This window comes from Nothobranchius furzeri, chromosome 18 (assembly GCF_043380555.1).
Source record: "Nothobranchius furzeri strain GRZ-AD chromosome 18, NfurGRZ-RIMD1, whole genome shotgun sequence".
Taxonomy (NCBI): domain Eukaryota; kingdom Metazoa; phylum Chordata; class Actinopteri; order Cyprinodontiformes; family Nothobranchiidae; genus Nothobranchius; species Nothobranchius furzeri.
This window is the reverse complement of record NC_091758.1, coordinates 22,550,022-22,563,197: the sequence shown is the minus strand read 5'-3', so window position 1 is coordinate 22,563,197 and position 13,176 is coordinate 22,550,022. Positions and strand designations below refer to the sequence as shown.

The 13,176-nt window shown below is 41.1% G+C and overlaps 1 protein-coding gene across 3 annotated transcripts in view; it reads right to left on the bottom strand.

Moving 5' to 3' along the window:
* Window positions 1-1,758: 1,758 nt before the first annotated feature.
* The window catches only part of fndc3ba (fibronectin type III domain containing 3Ba), a 131,134-nt gene continuing 119,716 nt past the window's right edge, over window positions 1,759-13,176 (bottom strand). For all 3 annotated transcript variants that reach the window (XM_015969634.3, XM_015969635.3, XM_015969636.3), the window contains 4 exons: window positions 12,465-12,683; window positions 6,929-7,095; window positions 2,545-2,672; window positions 1,759-2,259 (listed from right to left, as the gene is read on the bottom strand). In XM_015969634.3, coding sequence (XP_015825120.3) covers window positions 1,948-2,259; window positions 2,545-2,672; window positions 6,929-7,095; window positions 12,465-12,683 — 826 coding nt within the window. In that variant the 3' untranslated portion in view covers window positions 1,759-1,947. The remainder of the gene's footprint in view (window positions 2,260-2,544; window positions 2,673-6,928; window positions 7,096-12,464; window positions 12,684-13,176) is intronic.

Genomic DNA, 13,176 nt, shown 5'->3' with positions numbered 1-13,176 from the left:
AATATATAGTATAAATAAAACCTAGAAAAAGAACTCTACCGTAACTCTCCCATCGACTTTGGCAAAGGGTTTCCTTTTTTTATTTTTTTATTTTTTTTGAACTCGTAAAAATGCTTTGCTTACTGACACCGGAGCAAGGCACAGCAGAACAGATGGCGGGAAACAGCATCAAAGAGTCAAAAAGGAAAGGGTAAAAAAAACAGGATGAGAAAGAAGAAGAAATTAAAAATGATAAAAGGATGACAGGGTTAGACTCCCCACCCCTCTTCCGTAAGGCCTTATCCCTGAGGTACATTACAGGCTGCCATTAGAGCCGACCTCTTCCTCCCATCTAAACCCTCTGCCATCACGCCCCACCTGACTGACATTATTAATGCTGGCCGGGGCGACTTCTTTGGATTACCGTGGTCTGAAATAGGTTGTACCTTGGCTTTGTTGTGCAGGTTAGGGTGGGGAAAAAAGGGTGGGGGTACAAAGGCTCAGACAGGAGGTCGAAAGGTGTTTTTGCGTGTCAGAATGTCCTGTTCCGTTAAGATGTGTCCTGTCGATTACTCGGTTTGGTTAGCGAAGATTAGTCCAAGTCTTCAGTGATCACGCTTGTCTGAGAAGGGACTCTGTCACTCTGATTCCGTGTCAATAAAAGCACCTTTTTTTTTAAATACAGAGAAGTGGAACGACTATTATTGGAGGAGGAGAAAAGATGGGAGAAAAGCAGCCAGAGAAGAAAAAAAAGGTAATTGGAGATAGTTATGGGCGGCAGATGGAGAGGGGAAGAGTCTTCAGATCTATCGATTGCGAGGAGGAACAGCTTCTGCACTGCTCTGGCTGGACGTTACGTTTTAAGAAACGGGGGAAGCATAAGCAAACTTCAAATGACTTTCCCTGTTAACAGCACACACAGCTCTATGAAGGGCACTTGCAGGTTGTTAGAACCTCATTTCGCTAATGGAGCTCCATTTAAATGGACCATAGCAGAAGGAAGAATACAAAACGGGCCCAAAACTCCAATCCCAGCCTATTCGTGGATTCTGATCCAGATCCAGAGCACATGGTCCATTCCTTTACTTTGCATGTCAGACTTTACCTTGCCATCATTTTCATTACGTCACATAATTATATTTTGCTATTATTTATATTAACCAGTTTCCTTTCTCTCTCAGACACAATGAAGTTACAGGATAGCAGCATCTTACACACGTGGATTGCATCACTTTGGTAGCTGAGTGAGCGGTTGAACAGCAAAAGCAGAGCAGGTATGGTCGTGTGTGTCTTTTTCTCATTGTCATTGCAATATTATGACTTATTGAATGAATGATTATGTAGAGAGGTCTGTCTGCACGAGAGAAAAAAGGAGAGGGTTGTAGGATTTAACAAACAGCCCGTAAAGTTACGATTCAATAAGTAGGAACGAGCTAAAGGTTTTCAAAGGCCTACATTTGAATACGGCTGAACGAGTACAGCAAAAAATGAAAAATTAAATTAAAATAATGAAAAAACAACCAATTAAACACTGAAACGAAAAATAAAGTAAGGCACTGACTGCCAAAAAATATAAAGGTTTTCTACTGAATATGCTTTAGAGACATACTAAATAAAAACATGCAAGTCAGTCTAAGGAGCAAGAGGTTTGCTCACTTATTTTAAGGCTTGATTATGAATTTTCATTCCCAAAACGAGGTACAACCGAGACCTGGCTTCCCTCCACAAAAATCCTTAAGTGACACAATGATGCCAACACAGAGGGAAAGAATGAAACGAGACATGATGAGGACAAAAGAAAGCCTGAATCGATACTTTCACTAAAAAAACATACATAGCCTTTAAAAGTACATCTCAAGTGTTTGTTTTGATTTCATTCGGTTCTTTCATAGATGTTTATTTGTAAGTTCTTTTGTGTGTGTGTTTTTGTGATTTCACTTTCCTTTCTATCCTATTGTTAAAATTCCCTCACTTCATAAAGAAGTACTGTAGCAAGCAGGCAATGAGGATAGAGAGACCCGCGAACATGAAGACGATGAGCGCCGCAAAGCGCTCATCGCTTGAGATCAGGCCCGCCCCTTTGCTCATTTCCAGAGCACACTGCTCCCCCGACGATGCCAACTCCTGGCGACGTAGCGTGAAGAAGGAGGAGGGGCTCAACGGGCCGTTCAGCTCCTGGCACGTGTCCCGGCATCGGCGGCAGGCGCCGACGCGGAAACGATAGTCTGTGTTTCCTTGTAGACCAGAGATCTGGAATGAGCCCTCTTCTCCTCTGAAAACCTGAGGGTGATTTAGATTGAACTGTTAGTTTATCATCAGTAAAAGTGAAAATAATCAGGCTTTAACACCCTAGAAATGGTTTGAATGTTATGTGTTTGTTTGCTTTTACTTCTGAGTTTGAGCTTTTACGGAGAAACAAATGTCCCAAACCAATGAAACTACCACCAATCCTATATTTCCCGTAAGCTGAATTATATTTGTTTCCCCCCAAGGGTGATTTTTGAACCATTCTACAAGGTTGAACTTTTTGTTGTGTGTGGTTGTGTTTCTGTGTGAGAAACACACCTGTTTGTATTCAGACTCGCGTCCAACTAGCAGTTGGACTACGTAGCTCACAGGATCTCCTCTCATTGGTGGGATAGTCTCCCATGTGACCTCGCAAACGTTTCCTTCCAACTGTTGAACTCTTGGTGCTGTTGGAAACAAAAAATTGCATTTTTATCCACTTTCATACCAGGTAACTGCCTGTTTACAATTTCTGTGAGATTCTCAGCTGCTTTATAAAGTTGAAAATGAGAATATTAGGGATGTGTGTTGGTGAAATTCTGGCGATACGATACGATGCAGGGGAGACAACATGATACATCAAGATATATTGCAATACATTCAGCCAGACGATATAAGCGATGTTTTAGACTAAAGTTATTGTAGGAAAATTCAATTAACAGTCAACACTGATTTGTAACAACACGAGGTATCTGAACCATGATAAAGGGATTTACGTTTCAGTGGTGGAAACAAAACCTATTGCACTCTGCTGCCAACTAGCGGTTGGCATTTGAAATGCACCAAAAGAAAAGAAAATACACAAATTTTTGCCTGTAAATTCTTCCAAAAATTCGATACACGGCTTGTGAATATCGATATAATATCACAGGGAACATATTGCGATATATTGTCATATCGATATTTTCCGACATCCCTAGAGAATATGATGCTTAAATCCATTTATTTCAGCAATTCATGTTAGAGACACTAGAAAGGCTCAGGAACCCAATGCATTTGAATTAAATGTTATATTAAATTAACTGTATATTGTTTCAGTTTCAACTGTAAATGGTTTCAAGAAATATATTTATATATGTCCAACAGGACTAATGAGCTAGCAGCTAATCTCAGTTCAGTCGTCATCTTTCGGAGATTTGAATTCAGATTGAGATGCACTTTGGCCATTGCTGCTGTAATGTCATGTAAACTCCATTCCTCTTGAGGGCAAGGGGAAGGTAGGATATTAATTATTTATAACATTTATACAAAAACACGTTTTAAAAGACCTGAATATCCCTTTATTATGAATTGCATAGAGAGCATAAGTCTCCTCCCTTTCTGGTCGGCTCATGGTTCCCCGGAAGAACAAAAAAATGAATGCAAGTCAACGGGGCTAAGTGGCCTATTTACTAGTTCGCTTTGTCTTCGACCCTGGATCTCACATATGTTGTACTGCAATTTAAATGAAAAATAATGATGGGTGCTTCCAGGGCTGGACTGGGACAAAAATTCAGCCCGGGCATTTTGACTGGAGACCGGCCCATCACCTGTTTTTTTTGGAAAAGACATTAAGCCTTATGCTGTTTCTGACTTATGTATCAATCTAATAAACGTAAACCTACACCATCCTTCCTATCCTGGTATTCTAAAAAGTAGGGTTGGGGGTAACTGATTATTTTTAAAATGATTATTCTGATGATTATTTTATCGAATAGTCGACTATTCTAATGACTATTTAGATGATTAATCTAGCGATTACTTTTCTATTGCACAATTACTAAAAACCAAAAAATTCTCAAATAAATTCCTCCAAAAAATTGATAAGTTGTTACTGTAAGAGAATAAACACTTCAGGCCTTCCATTTTGTATAACACTGCTTTTATTGTGTTGCGGTTGTTTATGTTCTGGTGACGTGTAGAACTTGGGAGTGCAGGCTGCTGCCTGAGAGGTGGTTGGAGACGGAGTGTCTCCATGATGCTTTGTTTTGTTCACTTATGTGCATGAGGCAAGTGGTGTTACGACCCTTCCTGGGGAGTCACGTGTTTCTCCTATTTTAACTGTAAATCCTTCTAGCTGTTATATTTATAACAAGAAACAGATATTCGGACGGAATATTTTCATGTTTATTCGAATATGATTGTGGAACACACCCAGCATCATAATAAATGAAGTAATGTTTATGCAAATTTAACCCTTTACACGTGACCAGGACTCTGTGATACATTTTTGGCAAGGGAAATTATCATTTGTTGCCATTTTTGAGGTGTTTATGAATGTGGAAGACACCCAGCATCCTGTGATGGCACTAATAACATCAAGAGATAATAAATAAGGTAATATTTAGGTCAATGTAACCCTTTACACGTGACCAGGACACTGTAATCAATTTTTGGCAAGGGAAATTATCTTCTTTTTTTTTTCTTTTTTTTTGCCATTTTTGGGGTGTTTTTGATGACACAGTAGGCAGTATGAGTACAGTAACGTCAACAGATAATACATAAAACCCTTATTTGGTCAATTTTAGCCTCCATGAAAATCTTAGCAATTCAATCACTTTTTGGCAAATAAAATGCCATTTTAGTTGTCTACAATTAAATCATCAATAAAGAATTTAAAGATATTTTGAGGCATTTCTTATAGGTAAACGGGAGGGTGTAGTCTATTTGGCAAGTGACAATCTTAATTTTATGTGCTGAAGTGCTTTTATCTTGTTACTTTTAAATAGAGCAACGTAATGTATAGATAGTAACCTACACAGTGTCATTAAAGCCAAAGCTTGATCATTTTAAATACTTTTTTTCAAGTAAAAATGTGCCCCAAACTAGTTAACTGTGGCTCCATGTCAAGTGGACTAAAGAAAGGAAGGGGAAAAAATTAAATCGCTGGAGAATTGTTTATTTCCATTTATACAACGTTTACATTCAATACAGGGTGCCATTTTACATTGTTTATTTATTTTTTTAGTATCAAGGCTGTAACATAAAGAAAGCCAGTTCTTACCACAAAGTTTGTGGCACAAACCATCTTTCAATCGCAAATGTTGCAAAAAGGATTAATATATCCTCATTGTGAACGTTTAAGACAAATAGCAACATTTAAAACAACTTCCGAACTGGAAAAACTAATGTGGCAGGTGCAGAAAGGAGTGCTCGGGCGGGATTCGATCCCCAGACTCCCAGGTGAGAGTCATACGCTCTAACCAGTCAGACAAAGGGGCATCTCCTTTGCCCAGTAGCCAGGGCGCATGATCAATCGGGATATTGTGGATGCTCACACTGCCACATCTTCCTCCCTCTTTCCACAAGCACGTCCTCGTGCTCCCGCGCAGGGTGCCACAAACACTGCCACACTAATATCCGCGATAAACATCTGTTTAAGTACCGGAAGAGGTTATCTTTGCTTTCTGAATGTCCATATTGCTAGATATGCTGAGTTTTAGGGCCAAATCCTGGGGAATTTTGTCTAGAAATGCAATTACCTAACCGTGCGCGATCCCGCGGTGGCTAATCATTTTTTGGCAGCGAGTCAATTTATGGCACAACACCGGCTCGGGTTTCTCCTCCTCCTCCCTCTTTTCTTCTCCAACCTGTCGCTGGGCTGAGGCTCCATCACTTCCTAAATTGATTTTACTTGAACCTTCACTACCAAACAACTGTGAGATTTTAACACATGTGCCAGCATCAGCCTGAAGGGCCAGTTTCTTTTTTAGTCGAATTTTCTCCGCTCCTCCTTTCCGTTTTTTGTTCTCCATTTTGTAAAGCTCGTCTGTCTGTTTACTGAGATTCACAAACAACTGGCGGGTGCATCAGACCTCTGGCTATTGGTCCAGCCCAGAGTGTATTATTACCAATTGGCCAATCCACCAACTTTTACGAGGCGTCGCGTGGGGCGGCGCGGACAAGTTGTCCGCAACAACTAGAGGCCAGGAAAAAAAAAAAAAAAAAAAACAGACACCGGCCCATAAAAGATGAAAGGGTCGGCCCAGCGGGCAGTTGCCCGCTATGCCCTATGGTCAGTCCAGCGCTGGGTGCTTCGACCATGTCTGTCACGTACTTTGAGATTTATCAGCTTGTAAAAGTTTGTAATTAGCATGACTACAACACGTAGCATATATGACATCACCACAGAATCTCCTCTCCCCTAGCGTAGCTGCTACTTACCACATGGCCAGATTTGTGGTGGTTTTAATGGATTTTAAGTTAGCTGAACTTGCAGCCATTTTCCCTCTCTTTTTCTCCGTGTCTGGTTCGATGACGTCACTTTCGTAAAGTGCATTTGCAGTCCTGGACTTATTTTCACACAAAACCTAAAATAACGTCCCCCCCCAATTTGAAAATAAGCACTTTCTTGGCATCAAAATGCAAATCTTAAATTCATGGACATCATATGTGAAATCTATGGCACAAAACAAGCGGAATTAGAAAATAGCGCTTTTAGCCCCTTGACTTGCATTCATTTTTTCGTTCTTCTGGGGACCCATGGTGCTGAAGTAGATGGGCGTGACTTAGGCTCTCTATTGGAATGGATTGGGAACATTTTGGTTAAATATCTGGAAATCTTCAAGACCAACTTTAAGAATGACGATTCTAATCCACCGAAGATAACAAAAAACATGCACGATAAATATACATTCACATGGTAAATACGTAGGAATTTGGGTGAGGAAGGTGATCAGTTTACCTTTGAGGGCCGGTGGAACAGATTTGGTGGTGCTGAAAGTGTACGTGTCAGAAAAAGGGCCCTCCCCGGCGTCACTGATGGCCTGTATTCTGAAGCTGTAGCTGCTGGACTCGATCAGTCTCTGAACTTTGTAGGTGTGGCTGGGCCCACGATAGATCGTCACAAACCTGGAGACAAACAAGGATGAGTCACTGGATCTAAAACTGGACATCAGAGACTGGATTATCAAATAATAATGAACAAACTGATGCCGCTACGGGCTCCCAGACACTGAATCATCAAGAACAGGTTGTGAAGGAGACTAAATAGTATTTGAGAAATATTTAAATAAATGTGAATTCAGAGTTCATGGCCAAAATACTGATAGGTGTCTTCAAACGCATTGACTAATAATCACTAAAACTGGTCCAGTCTGCTAGGGTAAACAAATTCCTGGTGAAATCACAAGAAAGTAAATGAGTAAATCAGGAAGGATTCAGAGCTAAAAATGCCATTATTTGTCTCTGTTATCAGCTTTCTGGGAAATAGACTCAAATTCTGAAGCGGTAAAGAAGTTATATGCGAGAAATATGGACAAAGATGGCAGGGCATATGAGGAGAGGAGACAATGACAAGGGGAACATGTGACAAAGAGGGGGAGTAAAGGAGAAGGAAGGGGGAGGTGATCACAGGAACAAGGAAGATGATTGAGTCTCTGCTGGGAAAGGAGAGGAACGAAGGAGAAAGGTGAGGAAAAGAAGTCCCAGCTCAGCAGAAGGTCTAAGCTCCAGATGAGCTCCTTGCTGAGAGGTGATGGGTTTTCTGCATCATACATGGTGTTTATAATCCTTACACTCTCTGCTAAGCTATGCTCACACTGTGATGTTAACAGATTGGAAATGGAGTTTTCTCCATATTTACTTTCAGTTGGCTCTGATCCAAACTATAACCAGGAGTTATGACCCTTTTCTCATTTGGACGAAGCGGAGAAGCAGCATGTCAACATAATTACCCGTGCAGACAATAATAGTAGTGAATGACATGATTTGCATCCCTGATTCGGGGCCAGGCAGCCAGGCAGTTGACCTCAAACAGCAGCAGACAAGGTCGTGGCACCGCTCTCACTGATAAGGTCCACTTTCTGAGCCACTGAGCATCAACACGAACAGTTAAACAGAACATTTCTCTCACTTTCTCAGGACTATAAAGTCTGTAGGATGCAAATATGTTAAAACTCTACCGTGTCTCCTGATTAATGTGATATTTCGAGCATAAACAGAAACAAAGAATTAAAGCTAAGCAACGATACTGAGAGAAAAATCAAAGTGTTCTTTAGTAAATCTGAAGTCCATACATGGGTAAAGGTTATAAATAATTACTATCGGACCCATTATAGATATCTTCCTTTACAGGAATGTCTCTGTTTGAAGATGCATGATCGAAGAGCTAACAACTAGTCCACGCTGGACCAGACCCCTGGGTGTTCCCGTGCTACATTTACTGTTGTTGGCAGTGTTAGGCAAGTATAGTTAAAGTTACTAGTTATTTCAAAAAAGTTACTGAGCTACAACATCAGAAAAGTAACTATTAAACAGGAAAAGTAACTACTACATTACTATTTATAAAAAAAACATGAAAGAAAACTTGGACCCCCTCTTCATAGAAATTTATATATATATATATATATATATATATATATATATATATATATATATATATATATATATATATATATATAAAATGATGATTAAAAGAAAAATATAAATTACTAAATAGACGATACTGAAAAAACAAACATTGTTAGTAATGCTGTAATTTTAATGCCGGTACTGGATATTTACACATTTTAAAAAAGCATGTAGATAGCGCTTGAATGGTGCCAGCTATCATTCTATGGAAAGAAGAATGACCCAAAATGTGTTGCTGAGGCAGCTTGTCCAAATGTCACACTGGAAGACTCCAAGACAATCCAATTTGTGGGGGATGCTTCAGAAATCATGGGGGGAAATTTTATCCCACCATCAATATCTAGAATGCGTACATCAGGCTGCAAAATTTGAAGTAAACATCCATCATATCCTAAACTTCTAACTCCAACAAGGTCTGCATTCATTTATTCCATTTCTTATTCAAATGGATTTCAAGTGTGTTTCCATACAATGAACAGCATTGGAATATCTCTTTAGAAACATGCTGGACAAACTTAAATAAATAAAAAGCACAAAGACAGAAAAAGGCATGAAAACATGAAGAAAAAAAACATTGGCAGCAGAAAATAAAGAAGAGACGAGTTTGAAACAGTAGAAGCTGAGCTTTGTCTTGTTTGTCCAGCTGTATTTTCTCTAAAAGCCCTTCTGATGAAATGTCAAAGACGACTGTCACCCACTGCCATGGCTCACATCATTATGAATTAAACACGCTCCGCTTTGCATTTCAGAAAAAATCTAAAGAGAAGACACTAAAGGAACAGGAAATGCTCTGGAACCATGAGCAACACGTCTGCAGACAGGAAGATAATGGGAAAAAAGCTGGGCAAGTAATGAATGACGAGGAAAATGAGGGGAATTAAACTGGATGGAATATTGTGAGGAAGCTGCTTTTTTATCATCTAATACACCAATACACGTGGTTTCCGTGTGCCTGGATGTGCGAAAGCCAAGCTGCATCCATGATGGGGAGGGATATGATAAAAGCCGATGTTTCCCAAGAGGTTGTGGTGAAAAACAACAACCGACAGATAAAACAGGATTAATAAACAGGAATTAGATCAGAGGACACGCAGAGAGACAGAGCAGAGGACAAAGTCAAGAAGATGAATGGAAAAAAATCCTAAATTACATTTGGAGAAATTACAACTGAATATGAAAAGATTTTTATATTTATTTACAAAGATGAAGGTTTATTATTATTACTATTATTCAATGCAGGCATGGTTGCCATGGCCATTTCAGCGATATAAAACCAAAAGATTAATAAAACTAAACAATCACGCTAACTCGTTTTAGGTTTTAACGGAGCACAATGGATGAAAGAGGAGCAGAAATCACGTTTAGTGTTTGTATTAAAGGAAAGTTGTGACACATCTCTACACACACACACACACACACACACACACACACACACACACACACACATGGTCATCAGATTATATCATCCACCCAACAGGGGCTGCAGGTGATGGACACCAACCTGAGGTGAATAACTTACACAAGAATCACAGTGATTGAGATATACATACATGCATCAATGTGTGTGTTAGTGTGTGTGTGTGTGTGTGTGTGTGTGTGGGGGGGGGGGGGGTCAAATTCAGGAGTTCTAGAGGCAGCATTCCCACAAAAGAGGCTGATCTCTAATTAGTTTCAATTCAAATTCAGTATATATGACAACCTTTACTTCATTTAAAATTAATTTACAACCAATAAAACAGATTAAGGCACAAAATAAAACTTTTATTCTAAACCAGGGGTCTGGAGAGCCGGTGTCCAGCACGTTTTAGTTTTAACCCTGCTTCACACACTGCTTTGGGGGCAGCAGTAGCTCAACAGGTTGAGTGGGTTGTCCAGTAATCGGAAGGTTGCAGGTTCGAGCCCAGCTCCGGACAGAATTCTGCTGTTGTGTCCTTGGGCAAGACACTTAACTCACCTTGCCTGCTGGTGGTGGTCGGAGGGACCGGTGGCGCCTGTGCTCGGCAGCCTCGCCTCTGTCAGTGCGCCCCAGGGCAGCTGTGGCTACATTGTAGCTCATCACCATCAGTGTGTGAATGTGTGTGTGAATGGATGAATGATACACTTTAGTGTAAAGTGCTTTGGAGTCCTTACTCTGAGAGGCGCTATACAAGTGCGGGTCATTTATCATTCAGTCCGCCTGATGAGCTGCTGCACAGGTGACTCAACCACTGAATCAAGTGTGTTGGAGCAGAGAAACCACGAAAACATGCTGGCTACTGGCCCTCCAGACCCAGGATTGAATACCCCTGTTCTAACCTAGTCATAACGAGTCAATACAAGCGTCTGAATGGTGAAAGTTGTTTTGTATTTGCTCGGTAAATTTAAGCGTGTCCGTTTGAATGTGTTTGTCTTAATCTGTGTGCGTGTTAGAGAGGTCTCTCAGCCTGCTACACGTGTCCCCATCTGCTGCTTTTTGCACTCTGCATCATTCCTAGGTTGCCAAGATACCTGGATGCCAACCTGATGCCAGCCAAGCCTTAAATTAAACAGATGGTTCTGACCAGAAAGCGGGACAAGCTTCAGAGGGAAATAATGCAGAAAGGCAATCAAATAAAATTATCTCCTTGTTTGTGTTTCTGCTTTCGGTAAACTGAGGGGAAAAAATGTCTCCCCTCTTGTGTCTTTCACAGATGTGTATTTAAGTCCATGTGAGGGGTTATTTTCTAACCTTTCCCTCCCTCTCAGTCACCTAATTCTCTTCTTGTTTCTCTCCCGTCTGGCCAGGTTGGTAAATGGAGGGTTGATTACTGGAGGCTGCTCCCCATCTGCCCTCAACATGATTACTCCCTGGTACATATGGTTAGAGGCCACACACTCACAAGTACACAGCTCTACACATGTCTCTAACCACGCTCCCTCAGCTTCCTTTAACATGCTGTGATTCAGTGTCTCACCGGTGGACCTGTTGAATTGATCAGAGTCTTTGTTTGCTGTAATGAACAGCTGCTGGGTTTGGCAGTCCAAGGAAATTAGTGCAGTGTGGTCAAAGGGTAGGGCAACATCGATGTTTAACTCCTCCGGCATGCCCATTTTCATGTGTTCATCGACGTATTTTGTATAGATGGAACAGCAAGATGGAAATCTGCACAAACGTAAACCTGGAGCCACAAAATTAGAGATGTTTCATGTTTGCTCTCGTCCTGCCTATATAGCAATGGAGATGGCAGTGCTGCTCAGCAGCAGCTGGAGTATGTGCAGCACGCTGAGGATCTGATGGTGTGTGAGGATACAAGGACCTCACATAGAGACAATAAAGCAGCGATGACTGTCTGCCTGGTAAGAAGAGAGCTTATGTGGGTCTTAGGACGAGTGTTAGGCCTGTCTCCTGTTTAAATCCATATTTACCTTGTGATTTAGAAAAGTCCTGATGTTGACTCTAGCTTGACTCCTACTGTGGTCGGATGTTCTTATTTTTTTTTTTAGCTCCATCAGACAAAAGTTTTCTGTGTTCCTTCTGAGGCTCCACCATGATAAACACGTTACAATAATGCTAATCGGGTATAGCTCCTCTGTCCTGAGGTGTAAACACGTGTTGCCATAAAGCGTTATTGCTTCACACGAGATGTGACAGTCTGGATGCTCTGAAGTTGCAAGTGTGGTATTTTGGGGGTGGAGGGGGCTGAGTGACTTTTCATTAAACCTGTGTAAAGGATCGTTTTAGCACATACTGGCTCAAGAATTGCATCTAATTGTGTGTCTATTTCTACTGAATGCTGCCAGGAGATATTTACGACTGCCTAGACACACTCCATTAATAATATTCCCACTGAACATTCGCTGCCTGTGTGTGTGTGTGTGTGTGTGTGTGTGTGTGTGTGTGTTGTTGTCACCTGTGGTTCTTGTCTTCCATTTGTAGTGTGTAGACCATGTCATCAGGTAGCAGGGTGCGTGTGTGTCCGCTGTTTTCGCCCCATTTCAGCTTCAAACTTTGTGGGCCAGCTGCTGAACATTCGAGTGGGGGTGGGGCAGGAGGGAGTGGGCGTGTCCTTGCCAGCAGTGGCAGACTCATGGGGCCGGAGCCAATAGCATTCACTGCCTGGATCTGCACACTGAAAGTTAACAAGTTGGTTAGATATTAAAACTGTGAAACTGCAAACAGCAAGGGTAAATATCAAAGTGGCAGAATAAATAATAAAATAAAAAATAAATAAAATAAAAAAATTATATCAATCTTCTGGCTCTTGGAGAGTACAGATGCTTTTTTTCTCCTCTCCATCCCTCCTCATCCCAAGGCTCTTTGTCCTGTCTTGTGTGCATACGGCTGGGCGATATGACGATTTTAGACCGTTTTACGATCTACACATCTGACGGTCTATCATTTTTGAGAGACCTTTTTATCACGATTCACAGCCCTGCTGTTGAATTTCTGCCTCTGAATGAAAAGGGAACTTACCTCAGGCGAATGACACGCCTTTGTTTGACCCTTAACCAATCAGAGTGAGTCATAGTAATATATCAGTGCCCCGCTTGTTTTCACCTGTGTGTGAACAAACATGGCTTCGGCCGCGGCTGCGAGCGACAACGAAGTTTTCGTTCCGAAGA